General features: G+C 42.7%; 2 protein-coding genes across 2 annotated transcripts in view; both read left to right on the forward strand.

Moving 5' to 3' along the window:
- The window catches only part of LOC143986907 (uncharacterized), a 356,956-nt gene that overhangs the window by 310,388 nt on the left and 32,564 nt on the right, over nucleotides 1-14,004 (forward strand). The window contains exon 30 of the mRNA XM_077485315.1: nucleotides 11,943-12,688. Coding sequence (XP_077341441.1) covers nucleotides 11,943-12,688 — 746 coding nt within the window. The remainder of the gene's footprint in view (nucleotides 1-11,942; nucleotides 12,689-14,004) is intronic.
- LOC143989857 (uncharacterized) lies at nucleotides 10,319-11,946 on the forward strand. The gene has a single exon (XM_077490134.1). The coding sequence runs from the start codon at nucleotides 11,270-11,272 to the stop codon at nucleotides 11,891-11,893; it is 624 nt and encodes a 207-aa protein (XP_077346260.1). The 5' UTR covers nucleotides 10,319-11,269; the 3' UTR covers nucleotides 11,894-11,946.

A 14,004-nucleotide genomic window follows, 5' to 3' on the forward strand; every position in this document is an offset into this window, starting at 1 on the left:
AAACCAGCCCTCGGGTGCCGCAATCGGCGTGATGTAAAGGCCGAAACATCTCCCCATTCGGTAATATTGTAACTCCTCCTTCTTGAATCCATGGGCATTTAGAGCATTGGCCACATCTATAAGTGCCTCTGGGTCCCTCCAAGGATCCAGAGGGCATTTGATAGTGACTTTTTGTTAATTTATCACGGAGAGAGGTGGCTTTTTTAAAAACTAATTCTGGGGTAGATTTAACATAGTTTCCTAATATGTGATGTTCAGTCAGTAAGTGCCAATGTTGGGACAAAATATGCCGAAGTTGTTGGTGGTGAGCAGAGTATTTTGTTATTATTTTAGTGGTGGGGGGCTGTTGTATACGGGCAGGGCCATAGAGCAGTGACTGGCGACTACGGGAAGAGGCTTTATTAAAGGCCTTTCTAAGATTAGTGGGGCTGTAGCCTCTAACTAACAAACGGTCCCGCAATAGATTGGCCTGTCTGTGAAAATCCCCGTCCTCAGAGCAGTTCCGCCTCAACCTCAAATATTGGGCAAAGGGGATACTGCGAACTAGAGGGCGGGGATGTGCACTAGAGGCATATAGAATCGTATTTCCAGCGGTAGGTTTACGGTAAAGGTCTGTGGTAAGAGAGCCCGAGGGATGTTTCAAGATATTTAAATCTAAAAATGAAATGTTGTTGTTGTCCGCCATAAAGGTGAATTGTAAATTAAATTGGTTTATATTAAGAACCTTGATGAAACTATCAAGGTCCGATCTGGTACCGGACCACACAATAAATAGGTCATCGATGTAACGGTACCAGCACAGGACAGAATCCAGAAATGGTTGCAAGGTATCCTCCCCAAAGATAAACCTTTCCCACGCACCTAGGTAGAGATTAGCATACGAGGGAGCACAGGAGGTGCCCATGGCCACCCCCTGCTTTTGTAGAAATAACTGATCATTAAATAAAAAATAATTCCTCGTAAGGATAAATTTAAGCAATTTCAAAATAAAACAGTTGAGTGGCCAGGAGGCAGAGACCTGCTCCATTAAGAAAGATTCAACCATCCTGACGCCCTGCTCGTGGGGGATGCTCGAGTAAAGAGCCTCGACATCAACTGCCACGAGCAGGGCATCAGGAGGGATCTGGATACCCTCGATGTGCCTCAACAGAGGTGCACACTGCTTTCATTGACCATGGCTCACTGGGTGCCTTCTGTCAACATGAGAGATCTTATCTATTCATCTCTTCACTTATTCCCCTATACTGCTCTATTTTACCAGCCCATGGTCTCTGATATATTTATCCCTCTTTATTGAACACCATTTAAACGGACCATTGCATCATTATTTTTTCAGTCCCTGTTTGCGCTGCTCTGAGTCTCTCCACCTTGCCCCCCGTGTCCGCCCTTAGGGGGGGCACCCTGTTCTGAGGGTGTCTCGAAATAGGTCGCTCGTGTGCTGTGGGTTGGGAGCTCCAGGGGTGAGTTATGATCCAACACTGTTTTGTTTTTTTCTAATGTAATGCTGATGTATTGTTTATTCACTACTGCTGTTATTGTTATTTCCTTTTTTCTGTAAAAAACTCCTTGATATTTTGTATGATATTATTGTATACTTACATATATATTTTTCATACTAGATTGTTTAAAAGTGACGTTCCCTGAGGAAGCGGTGTTCTTAGTACCGCGAAACCGGTCGGATTTATGCGTCATCCCTGTATCTCCGTAAAACATTTAATTGTTTAGAACGTGAACCAATTGGGTCCTGTGATTGGATTTAATAATGTGGTTCTGCTACAGCAATGTCTTTGTATTATCTGTTATATGGATTAAATTATAATAAAATGTAATTGTGTTTTAACGATTGTTTCACAATATTTTCTGATACCGCAATAGTCCCTGTTCCCACTGAACCAATTGGAAATTTATCTCTTTGAGGCTGTTTCCTCTTGGTTGTTCTGAGCTATATGCCCAGTTTTTTCTTATATACGTATTGGGACGATGGTATCCTATTGATTTTGGAGGCTTTTTGACTAACTATCAATATTAGGGTGGATAACACACCTGGATTGTGGGATCCAAACTTTCTTGTATGCCTCACTTACAACAATTGTTTAAGGTATAAACTGTTTAATGATATAGATTTTTCGTCCTTCAGACTATAACCTGAATCTTTATTAATGACTTATAGTTATCTTGTTTTTCTCCTTGTCTGTTTTTGCTTTTCTGTATATCCTTTGGGTACAGCGTTCTGGTGAGTACAAGTCGATCATTTCATTATCCTTTTGATACTATGGATGTTTTAGGATCAAGCTGGGGTGATTTCATGTCCACTTTACAGGCTGAGTGTTTAACTAGTCATAAATTTGATGATGATATCAAAATCTTTTTGGAAAAAATATTTAAGTTGTTAAAAAGAAAATCCCATCTTCATTGGCACATGCAATATTTCAAACTCTATGTGCAGGAAAAGATATGCCCTTTGGGCCTTCGGATACAAGTATTTCCTACTTTAAAAGATCCCAGTACTGATTTTAAAAAAATCTGGGAAGAGACCCTGACCTCATGTAGCATAGAACTAATGAAGCAATTGATGGCCCAGCACTCGAATGATATGTCCTTATTAGATGAAGAAATAGATAGATTACTACAGCAATATCCGGATATCACTACTTCCACTACCTTCTCGGAAAAATGGAAGGAACTTAGAGACCGTTTAGAGATATTAAATAAGGAAATCATTTTTAAAAAACAAGGTAAATTCTCATTGGATAAACAAGCCTTCCTTGACGGCTATGCATATAAATGGGCTGGTCGAGCCTATAACAGGAGAAATCCTGCATACGCTCGCCAACCCCTAATTAGACCACCAATGGAATTATCCGAATCAGATTCTTCCTTATCCTCTCTATCATCACAGTCCCTATCTCAATATACTCAGTCTTACGGCCCCACCCTCCCACGTAAGAGATCACTCACTGGAAACGGGCACCCCCATAAAGATCCTAAAAAAGACAGAAAATTGGGGAAATCGGCCAAAGCCTCACAGGCCATACGTACAACAGTTCCTTCTTCTTCCTCTAACAAATCAGATACAGCGGCCCCCACATTACACAGTGTAATTCCAAAACTCTTGCAACCCCAAATCCAGTCCCTTTTTCCCTCCAACCTTTTAACCTCAACCCATCCAGAAGGCAGCAGAAAAGGCAGTCTAGACGCCTTTGTACACAAAACCTAAACCCTAAGTACCCTCCCAATAGTAATGAAACACACCTTGATCAGGCATCTTCATTAAACATCATTAATTTGACGTCAATCACATTAACATTAGAGGAGGAATATGTTTTACAACTCGGCCTTGGCTTTTGTCCATCTGAACCCATAGACATTTTTGAAACAATTAAAGATCTATACTTATTCGCTCGCAATCTCACTTACAAATTCATTTATGATCCTGAACGTAAAAAACTAAATCTAGAAAAAGAACTAGCCGAGCGTACCAAAAGTTTCACCATGGAAGAGTTCAGGGCCTTACGTGACCTGATGCTCCTCTATGATGAGGGTGCCTGTGCCACAGATGAGGACACTGTGAATACCTTGGGACTAAATCCCCTGCCTTCTGGTCAGGGACCCGAGCTATCAGACCCATCTGGGCCTAAACAGAAGAAACAAACACTTAAAGCCAAGTCTCGCGCATTTCCAGATTTGATGACTTGCCCTGCCATCTGGGCTTTTCTACATGAGTCTATCAAATCTCTTAAGAAATATAAATGGGCGGATCAGCCGTCCAATTTAACTCCTCGACAAAAATTGGCAATCAGGACACTTCAAAAACACCCAGATTTAATCATCAAACAATCTGATAAGGGTGGTAACCTAGTTCTCATGACACATCTACAGTACCAAACAATGTGTTACTTGGTGCTACACAACACATCTTGGTACTCCCCTATCGATTCTTCTTTGATTGAATCTTTCACTCTAGAATTTCGCCAACTGATAATGGGTGCACATAATGAGGGCCTCATTGATGAGGTAACTTTAAAATATATCAATATTGTGACCCCACGTACCCCAACCTTTTATACCCTACCAAAAACCCATAAGAATCTACAAACTCCCCCAGGCCGACCCATTGTATCAGGCCTGGGTTCTTTGACGGAAAATGCTAGCCGTTTCGTGGACACCTTCCTTATGCCTCACGTTGTAGGATTACCGTCCTACATCAAAGATACAACGGATCTGTTGAGGCACATCGAGGGTATCCAGATCCCTCCTGATGCCCTGCTCGTGGCAGTTGATGTCGAGGCTCTTTACTCGAGCATCCCCCACGAGCAGGGCGTCAGGATGGTTGAATCTTTCTTAATGGAGCAGGTCTCTGCCTCCTGGCCACTCAACTGTTTTATTTTGAAATTGCTTAAATTTATCCTTACGAGGAATTATTTTTTATTTAATGATCAGTTATTTCTACAAAAGCAGGGGGTGGCCATGGGCACCTCCTGTGCTCCCTCGTATGCTAATCTCTACCTAGGTGCGTGGGAAAGGTTTATCTTTGGGGAGGATACCTTGCAACCATTTCTGGATTCTGTCCTGTGCTGGTACCGTTACATCGATGACCTATTTATTGTGTGGTCCGGTACCAGATCGGACCTTGATAGTTTCATCAAGGTTCTTAATATAAACCAATTTAATTTACAATTCACCTTTATGGCGGACAACAACAACATTTCATTTTTAGATTTAAATATCTTGAAACATCCCTCGGGCTCTCTTACCACAGACCTTTACCGTAAACCTACCGCTGGAAATACGATTCTATATGCCTCTAGTGCACATCCCCGCCCTCTAGTTCGCAGTATCCCCTTTGCCCAATATTTGAGGTTGAGGCGGAACTGCTCTGAGGACGGGGATTTTCACAGACAGGCCAATCTATTGCGGGACCGTTTGTTAGTTAGAGGCTACAGCCCCACTAATCTTAGAAAGGCCTTTAATAAAGCCTCTTCCCGTAGTCGCCAGTCACTGCTCTATGGCCCTGCCCGTATACAACAGCCCCCCACCACTAAAATAATAACAAAATACTCTGCTCACCACCAACAACTTCGGCATATTTTGTCCCAACATTGGCACTTACTGACTGAACATCACATATTAGGAAACTATGTTAAATCTACCCCAGAATTAGTTTTTAAAAAAGCCACCTCTCTCCGTGATAAATTAACAAAAAGTCACTATCAAATGCCCTCTGGATCCTTGGAGGGACCCAGAGGCACTTATAGATGTGGCCAATGCTCTAAATGCCCATGGATTCAAGAAGGAGGAGTTACAATATTACCGAATGGGGAGATGTTTCGGCCTTTACATCACGCCGATTGCGGCACCCGAGGGCTGGTTTACCTGATGGTCTGCGCCTGCCAAGCATTCTATGTAGGGAAGACCATCAGGGAATTACGCCAGCGCTTGGGTGACCATCTCTACTATTCGACTAATGGGAAAATGACCACGGTAGGTCGCCATGTGGGTATACACCACAAATTTCAATTTGATCTAGTAAAATTCTTTGTCCTTGAAGTTATCCCACAGGACCCCAGAGGGGGTAATTGGGATCAGGCCATTTTGAGACGCGAAGCATTATGGATAGAGCGGCTGAATGCTCTCACCCCTCCTGGCCTAAATGAAGCCCATTCCTACAAATGTTTTCTTTAAATATGTTACATGTTGTACATGTACATTGTACATTTTTTCCCCCTTTTTTTCCCCCTTTTTTAAAAAATGCAGGTAATGCCCTAGAAACCTTGCATTTGGTGTGAGGGCACTGGACTGAAGAGGGTTTCTGTGAGGGAAGTGACATTAGCCCTCCCCTTACCTTTTCCCTTTTTCTTTCCTTCCTTTTTTCTGTTTCATTTTTACGTTTTTCTTACGCTTACTCCCCTTTTTCCCCCCCCCTCCTGTCGTTCCTAGTATTAAGAATTCTTTACCACCAGACGCTAATACTCGCTTGGTTATACTGATTTTGTGATATTATATCACTATTTAGTAACTTTCATATTTATTAAAGAAAAAGTTGGTTCCCCTTTAAATGCGGAACCTATATGATTCAGGTGCTATTCTGAGGACGGTCCTTTTCGGACTTTTATATATACATTTCTTTGTATGTTGGCTGGCTTGGTCTGGCGACTGTCACCTGCGGCCGGCCTGAGCCACCGGGTGAGGGTGGCCTTTGTTGCCGCCCCGCTTGGTGACGGGGGTCCGCGGCATTGTGACACTCCCCAGTCCATTCACAGCAGCTAACTTTGTACTACAGTCTTGGATCATGACTCTGCTATGTTTTCCCCTATTGGTTCTTCCGTGCCCCGCAGCTGGATAGACCTGAGGAGTTTGTTCTCCCCCCCTCGGGCGGACGTGTGGCACCCTGGTGTGATTTTCACACCTCCCATTTCACTGCGGATATCCTCTGCAGCGTTACATGGGAGCGCAATACAATGCGCAGGCTGCCTGACCCGGACTGATCCCTGCTTAGTTGAGGCGATGGTGAACGGGGATTATGTGTCACACAAATCCCCGCCCAGCCACGCCCCTAGACATTCCCCCTGGTCTTTCATTCATGGGGAATATGTTGGCCGTGCGCACGAGTACATCCGCGCATGCGCCGTGATGCGGGGACAGGATTAAGGAGCACACCACTGTGCCCTGAACACTTCCGGGTTGGGGGTTTAAATGGCGCGCTCGAGATTTAAATCTTCAGAGCGCTGCCTGTGTGGAGACGAGCAATGCGTAGGACCTTTGAGCTTCAGGTATTGTCCCTTCATTTTGACTCTACATATACTTCAGTTACATGCACTTTCTTTCCTGGTCTGTTTAGATGCTTGGTCTTTGACTAACTATGCTTACCTTTTATTCTGAACCAGGAAAGATCTGTAATTGAATTTCTGGACATCCCTTATAGAAAATTTGGTGATACCTTAGAAGTTTTTGATCTAACTATCCAATGTATTTGGGGTATGTTTTCCGTTTAAACAACAATAATCCTCTGAGGTGCACACTGCTTTCATTGACCATGGCTCACTGGGTGCCTTCTGTCAACATGAGAGATCTTATCTATTCATCTCTTCACTTATTCCCCTATACTGCTCTATTTTACCAGCCCATGGTCTCTGATATATTTATCCCTCTTTATTGAACACCATTTAAACGGACCATTGCATCATTATTTTTTCAGTCCCTGTTTGCGCTGCTCTGAGTCTCTCCACCTTGCCCCCCGTGTCCGCCCTTAGGGGGGGCACCCTGTTCTGAGGGTGTCTCGAAATAGGTCGCTCGTGTGCTGTGGGTTGGGAGCTCCAGGGGTGAGTTATGATCCAACACTGTTTTGTTTTTTTCTAATGTAATGCTGATGTATTGTTTATTCACTACTGCTGTTATTGTTATTTCCTTTTTTCTGTAAAAAACTCCTTGATATTTTGTATGATATTATTGTATACTTACATATATATTTTTCATACTAGATTGTTTAAAAGTGACGTTCCCTGAGGAAGCGGTGTTCTTAGTACCGCGAAACCGGTCGGATTTATGCGTCATCCCTGTATCTCCGTAAAACATTTAATTGTTTAGAACGTGAACCAATTGGGTCCTGTGATTGGATTTAATAATGTGGTTCTGCTACAGCAATGTCTTTGTATTATCTGTTATATGGATTAAATTATAATAAAATGTAATTGTGTTTTAACGATTGTTTCACAATATTTTCTGATACCGCAATAGTCCCTGTTCCCACTGAACCAATTGGAAATTTATCTCTTTGAGGCTGTTTCCTCTTGGTTGTTCTGAGCTATATGCCCAGTTTTTTCTTATAAAGCTCATACTGAGTTACAAAGAGCAGATTCTCAGAACTCTTCCACACTTGGTGCAAGAAATGTAACAGTTGGTTATATCGGAATGTTTCCGAAGGTGGCATATCGAGTTTAGAAATGCAATAGCTAAGTGTGATAGGGCTGTTCCCATTGAAACATTGCCCTATTCTGTATAGGCCCTTTTCTAGCCACCACCTAAAGGCCTTGATATTGAGTCCCGGGGGGAACAGGGGGGTTATGGAAAATATGCGCCAGAGTGCACCAGGCCGATGTCAGGGAGTGCAGTTTGTGTAGGGAATCACATAGGGTCATGGAATGTGAGAGTGTGGGAGAAAGAATTGGGGGTTGATCTTTCTGTGGGCTCCAGATTAGGAAATCTAGGGTATGGTTGGCCTGTCTTTCTATGTCTACCCAGTCGGGTTTCAGATCTTTGGAATAAATGACAGAGAATTGGCAGAGTTGGGCAGCCTGATAATACCACCATAGATTAGGTAGTCCTAGTCCCCCTTTTTTCCTGGATCTAAATAGAACTGTATTGGAAAGACTATGTCCCTTACTGCCCCAGTTGAAACGTATAATCGCCGACTGCAGTTTATCTAGAAGACGCTTTGTTATGGGGAGGGAGCGGAAGAGGTACAAAATTCTGGGCAGTAAGGTCATCTAGACCGCATTCACTCTCCCCAGCCAGGACATTTTATATACCATTGACCATTTGGACCATCTCAATGGTCCCAATATACCATTGGGACCATCGAGAGAGGTCTTCTGACAATCTCTTAAGCATAGGGGGGTAATTGCATTGGTGTAATAGCTCAATTGTAGAAGTGAGACGAGCGCCCAGGTAGGGGAGAGAGGATGGGCTCCAGGAGAAGGGCAAGTGTTTTTTTTTAGTCTATCAACTAGGTCTTGGGGGGTGGAGATGTTTAAGGCTGTTGATTTGGTCATGTTAACTTGCAGGCCCGAAACGGAACCAAATGTTTTTAGGAGTCGTAGAATATCAGGGGTGGAGATGAGGGGGGGAGGTGACAAAAAAAAAATCATCGTTGGGGAATAAGGCACATTTGTGGGTCAATTGAGCACATTTTACTCCATGTATGTCCGGGTGTTGTCTGATAGCTAATGCCAAAGTTTCTATCGCAATGGTGAAAAGGATGGGGAAAGGGGGCATCCTTGCCTGGTACCTTTCAGGATGTGGAATTGGTCTGAGAGGTGACCTTGTAGTTTGATTTGGGCTTTAGGGGAAGAATAAAGGGCTTCCAGGGTTCTAGTAAATTCCGGGCCGAAACCCTATTTTTGTAGGATGGTGAAGATGTAGGGACAGGTGACCATGTCAAAGGCCTTTTGGAGATCAATGGAAAGGATATATCCCTCCTAGGAAGGGCCTCCACCCCAAGAGGATTGCATGAGGGAAATTAAGTCCACCGCTTTCCTAATCTGGTCCAGGCCCTGCCTCCCAAGGATAAATCCCACCTGATCCTTATGGATATAGGTGTTGAGGAAGGAAGACAGTCTATTAGCTAAGATATTTCATAATCTTTAAATTGTTATTAATTAACAAAGATTGGTCTATAATTCCCACCTTCACTGGGGTCTTTACCCTGTTACACTGTAGGATACATGTCATGGGCCATGGTAAGTAGGCTCCTCTTGCAATAAGTAAGGGAGCAGATTTATACACCTGTTTATATGACTTACTAAATGGAGCCTTTTTATTTATTTGTAATACCCTCAGAGCCATGGATGGTACTTAACCTCCCTGGCGGTTTTCCTGAGTATGGCTCGGGGTTAAATTTCAGTACCATTAGCGGTAACCCCGAGCCTCAGGATTGCATTGCAGGATCCTGGTGTGGTGTACTTACCTTGTCCCCAGGATCCTGCGATGTCCCCCCCGCTGTGTCCGTGGGCTCTGTCCTCCCCATCACTGCCAACACCAAATAAACACTGTTTTGGGTTATTTTTACCAAAGAAATGTAGCAGCATCATTTTTGTTAAAAATGTATCAAGAGAAATGACTTATTTGCAATATTTTATAACAGGAACTAAGAAAAATGCTTTTTTTGGGGGGAAAATTTACGGTCTTTTTTTATTTGTAGCGTACAAAATAAAAACCCAGCGGTGATTAAATACCACCAAAAAAAAATCTCTATTTGTGTGAAAAAAAGATACAAGTTTAATTTGGGTACAGGTGTTACATGACCGCGCAATTGTCATTCAAAGTGTGACAGCGCTGAAAGCTGAAAATTGGTGTGGGAAGGAAGGGGGTGAAAGTGCCCAGTAATGAAGTGGTTAATGGAACATGAAACATGGGACAGCAAGATGACTATTAGTCATCACCAGATGGCGTGTTCTCTATGGTAACCTTATGTTTTTAGAGGTTATAGGTGTGTATAACCATATAATGATGAACTGTTTAATTATTAATCATATTCAATATAACCTCTTACTAACCACTCCCCCTTATTGTGATTGGTTATGGTTGGTAAAGTTGAACCAAATATAAGCCGTATACCAATAAAACTCAGACATTTCTTTGAACTCACTCCTTTATCTAGTTCTGTTCATTGAAATTGTCTCCCGGAAGCGGGGGCTCTCCGTAGTTTGCAGTATTAACCCTTGGCTGGTCTGTCATGTACCTATAGATTCTATACAAATGGAGGCACTGGCTGAGATAAGGTGATTAATCAACTTGGGGGAGTAGATTTTTTGTCTTATCTGACAAATTGTTTTCTTGCCTTAGCTCTGATAAAACCTTAGTCTCTTACATTTTAATTAAGAAGGGAGACGGACCAGGCCTTATGGTGGCTTTTGGTAAGCCTGTCCTTTGGTGGGACTGTTAAGAAGTTTTAATAAGTAGTACTACGCTCCTTTTGGGAAGGAGGGGGAAGGGTTAATAGGGCAATCACTACTGGGGCCCGCAAACTCTTGCTCTATCTTTCTTTCCTTGTCTATCGCATTGTATAAAGTATAAGGATTACAGCATAAGATATCTGTTGTGTGAAGCACTGCTGCAAGGTGAGGCAGTTCTGCTTTAACTGCTATAACAGGGAAAGATACCCCTCCCCCCCAATCCTGGAGAAAATTGTAAGGATTATGTAGCCAGAGTATGTGGGACTAGTTATGAGTTTGTGAATTCCTGGCTGTATAACGTGGCTGGAGGGACGGAGAACATGCGCAGTATTGAATCATTCCCTCGGGAGGGGATAATAGTGAATTTCACGTGCACATGGTAAAGGGTTTGTGTACCCTTATCACACTAATATACTGTTATTTTGTTTAACAAAGAATACAATATGCCTGAAAAGTCAATTTCTTCCAATTCCTATATATACTCATTTTAGGACGAGGATTAGTATATCATTTACTGTGTTGTCCACAGAGCCACCCTGGGGTGACAACACTAAACATACCCATAGGAATTGTAAGATCCTCAGAGACAAAGCTGCCTGATGTGGGCGGAGTCCTGGTTTAGGGGAACCAATCAGCTGATGTCTAGTAATAATCTTTGTATTTCTATTTTAGTAGATGGACGGGAGATGAGGAAAACCTCAGAGGATTGTCTCACTTTGTCTCCAGACTGTAAAGTAGAAGATGAGGACATCACACAGTATAGTCCAGGAGAAAACCCGACTACCTCAAATGTCCATCCGGCACCACACAGTGTAGATGGACCATCGTATTCCTCTTATCCTGAGGAACCTCAGACTGTGAGGGACGGGGCCGTCCTTCCAACAGAGAAGAGCTTTTCCTGCACTGAGTGCGGGAAGTGTTTCCATTGTAAATCCAAACTTGATCTGCATATAAGATCTCACACAGGAGAGAAGCCGTATTCCTGTCCTGAGTGCGGGAAATGTTTTTCACTGAAGTCCAACCTTTCCATACATCAGAGATCTCACACAGGGGAGAAGCCGTATTCCTGTCCTGAGTGCGGGAAATGTTTTTCAGTGACGTCCAATCTTTACAAACATCAGAGATCTCACACAGGAGAGAAGCCGTATTCCTGTCCTGAGTGCGGGAAATTTTTTACACAGAAGTCCAGTCTTTACAGACATCAGAGATCTCACACGGGGTAGAAGCCGTATTCCTGCCCTGAGTGTGGGAAGTGCTTTATACATAAATCAGAGCTTGTCAAACATCAGAGATCTCACACAGGGGAAAAGCCGTATTCCTGTCCCGAGTGCGGGAAATGTTTTTCAGAGAAGTCTAGTCTCTCTGCACATCAGAGATATCACACGGGGGAGAAGCTGCATTCCTGTTCTGAGTGCAGGAAATGTTTTTCACAGAAGTCCAATCTTTCCACACATCAGCGATCTCACACGGGGGAGAAGCCATATTCCTGTCCTGAGTGCGGGAAATGTTTTTCAGAGAAGTCTTATCTTTCCAGACATCAGAGATCTCACACTGGGGAAAAGCCGTATTCCTGTCCTGAGTGCGGGAAATGTTTTTCACAAACGACCCATCTTTCCACACATCAGAGATCTCACACGGGGGAGAAACCGCATTCCTGTCCCGAGTGCGGGAAATGTTTTTCAGAGAAGTCCAGTCTTTCCATACATCAGACATCTCACACAGGGGAGAAGCCGTATTCCTGTCCCGAGTGCGGGAAATATTTTTCACAGAAGTCCCATCTTTCCACACATCAGAGATCTCACACAGGGGAGAAGCCGTATTCCTGTCCTGAGTGCGGGAAATGTTTTTCACAAATGGCCAGTCTTTACACACATCAGAGATCTCACACAGGGGAGAAGCCGTATTCCTGTCCTGAGTGTGGGAAATGTTTTTCACAGACATCCAATCTTTCCAGACATCAGAGATCTCACACGGGGAGAAGCCGTATTCCTGTCCTGAGTGAGGGAAATGTTTCTCACTGAAGTTCTGTCTTCCTGTACATCAGGGACCCCACACAACCCTCGAGGTGTATTAGTGCCTTGAGTGTGGGAAATGTCTTCTATATGAATGTTGCTGGACATCACAGCTCTCATGTGGGGAAGAAGCACCCCCTGATATACACCTCAGATATACTCCATCATGCCCAGTCATGTCTGTGAATGTCGGAGTTTTACAATGCCTCATGGGACGTGTAATTCCACAACAGCTGGAGGGCCGTAGTTTGAAGATTCCTGGCATGATGGGAATTGTACTTCCTGAACAACTGGAGGGCCGTAGCTTGAAGACCCCTGCCCTAGCCAATATAGGGTGGGAAAGAAAAGACACATTTGGCAGATTCCATGATTCCCCACACTTTAACTTCACAAAGAAGCTGATAACACCGACTGTTCCGAATAAAGAAGAACGAGCATAAAGTACATCTCATTTAAAATGATGAGCAAAAGTCTTGCAAGAACTCCAGCTAGCGGACCTGCATATGTCTTCAACCAGGACTTTTGCCACGGATGCCCATGAGGCTCCCATCCCTCTAGTGGAGTGAGTTCTTATACACTGCGGAGGAGCAAGGCCCTGTTGTGTGTAAACCAAGGAAATAACCTTTGTGATCCAGGTAGCCAGAACTCTTGATGAAGCTGCCTCCCCTTTCCTAGGTCTGCAAGGGAAGATAAATCGGCTCTCAGATTTACGTGTCTGCTGAGCCCGCTGTACATATATTGACTAGACATGTGCAATTGCTTTACTTCCCAATTCCTTTTTTAAAGAATTTTGACAAATCCGTTAATTCTGAAATTTCCGAACTTCTGAATTTTTCAAACTACGAACTTCCGAATGTCAAATTTCTGAATTTTACATTTCTGGATTTCCGAAATACGAATATCTGAATTTAGAATTTCAGAATTTAGAATTTTCGAATTCTGAATTTTCAGAAATTCAAAAATTAGAAAATCTGAAAAAAGAAAGAAAATCTGTAAAATTCGAAAAAATAACTATTGAATTATTTCCTTTCAAATTTGGCTGTTTTTGAATGTAACGAATACTAATTTTTCTGAAATAACAAATTATCTGAAATAACGAATGCTGCATCTAAACGAATGGAACATAACAATATAATAATAATAAATAATAATAAAGCATTTTTATTATTGTTATTTATTATTAATTTGTTCCATTCCATTTGTTTAGATGTGGAATTCGTTATTTTGGATAATTTGTAACTTCAGATAAATTTGTATTCGTTACATTCACAAACAGACAAATTTGAAAGGAAATTCCAATGCCTATAATTTAATAGTTATTA

This window comes from Lithobates pipiens, unplaced genomic scaffold, assembly GCF_037356315.1.
Source record: "Lithobates pipiens isolate NorthernLeopardFrog02 unplaced genomic scaffold, aLitPip1_a1.2 Scaffold_18, whole genome shotgun sequence".
Lineage (NCBI taxonomy): Eukaryota > Metazoa > Chordata > Amphibia > Anura > Ranidae > Lithobates > Lithobates pipiens.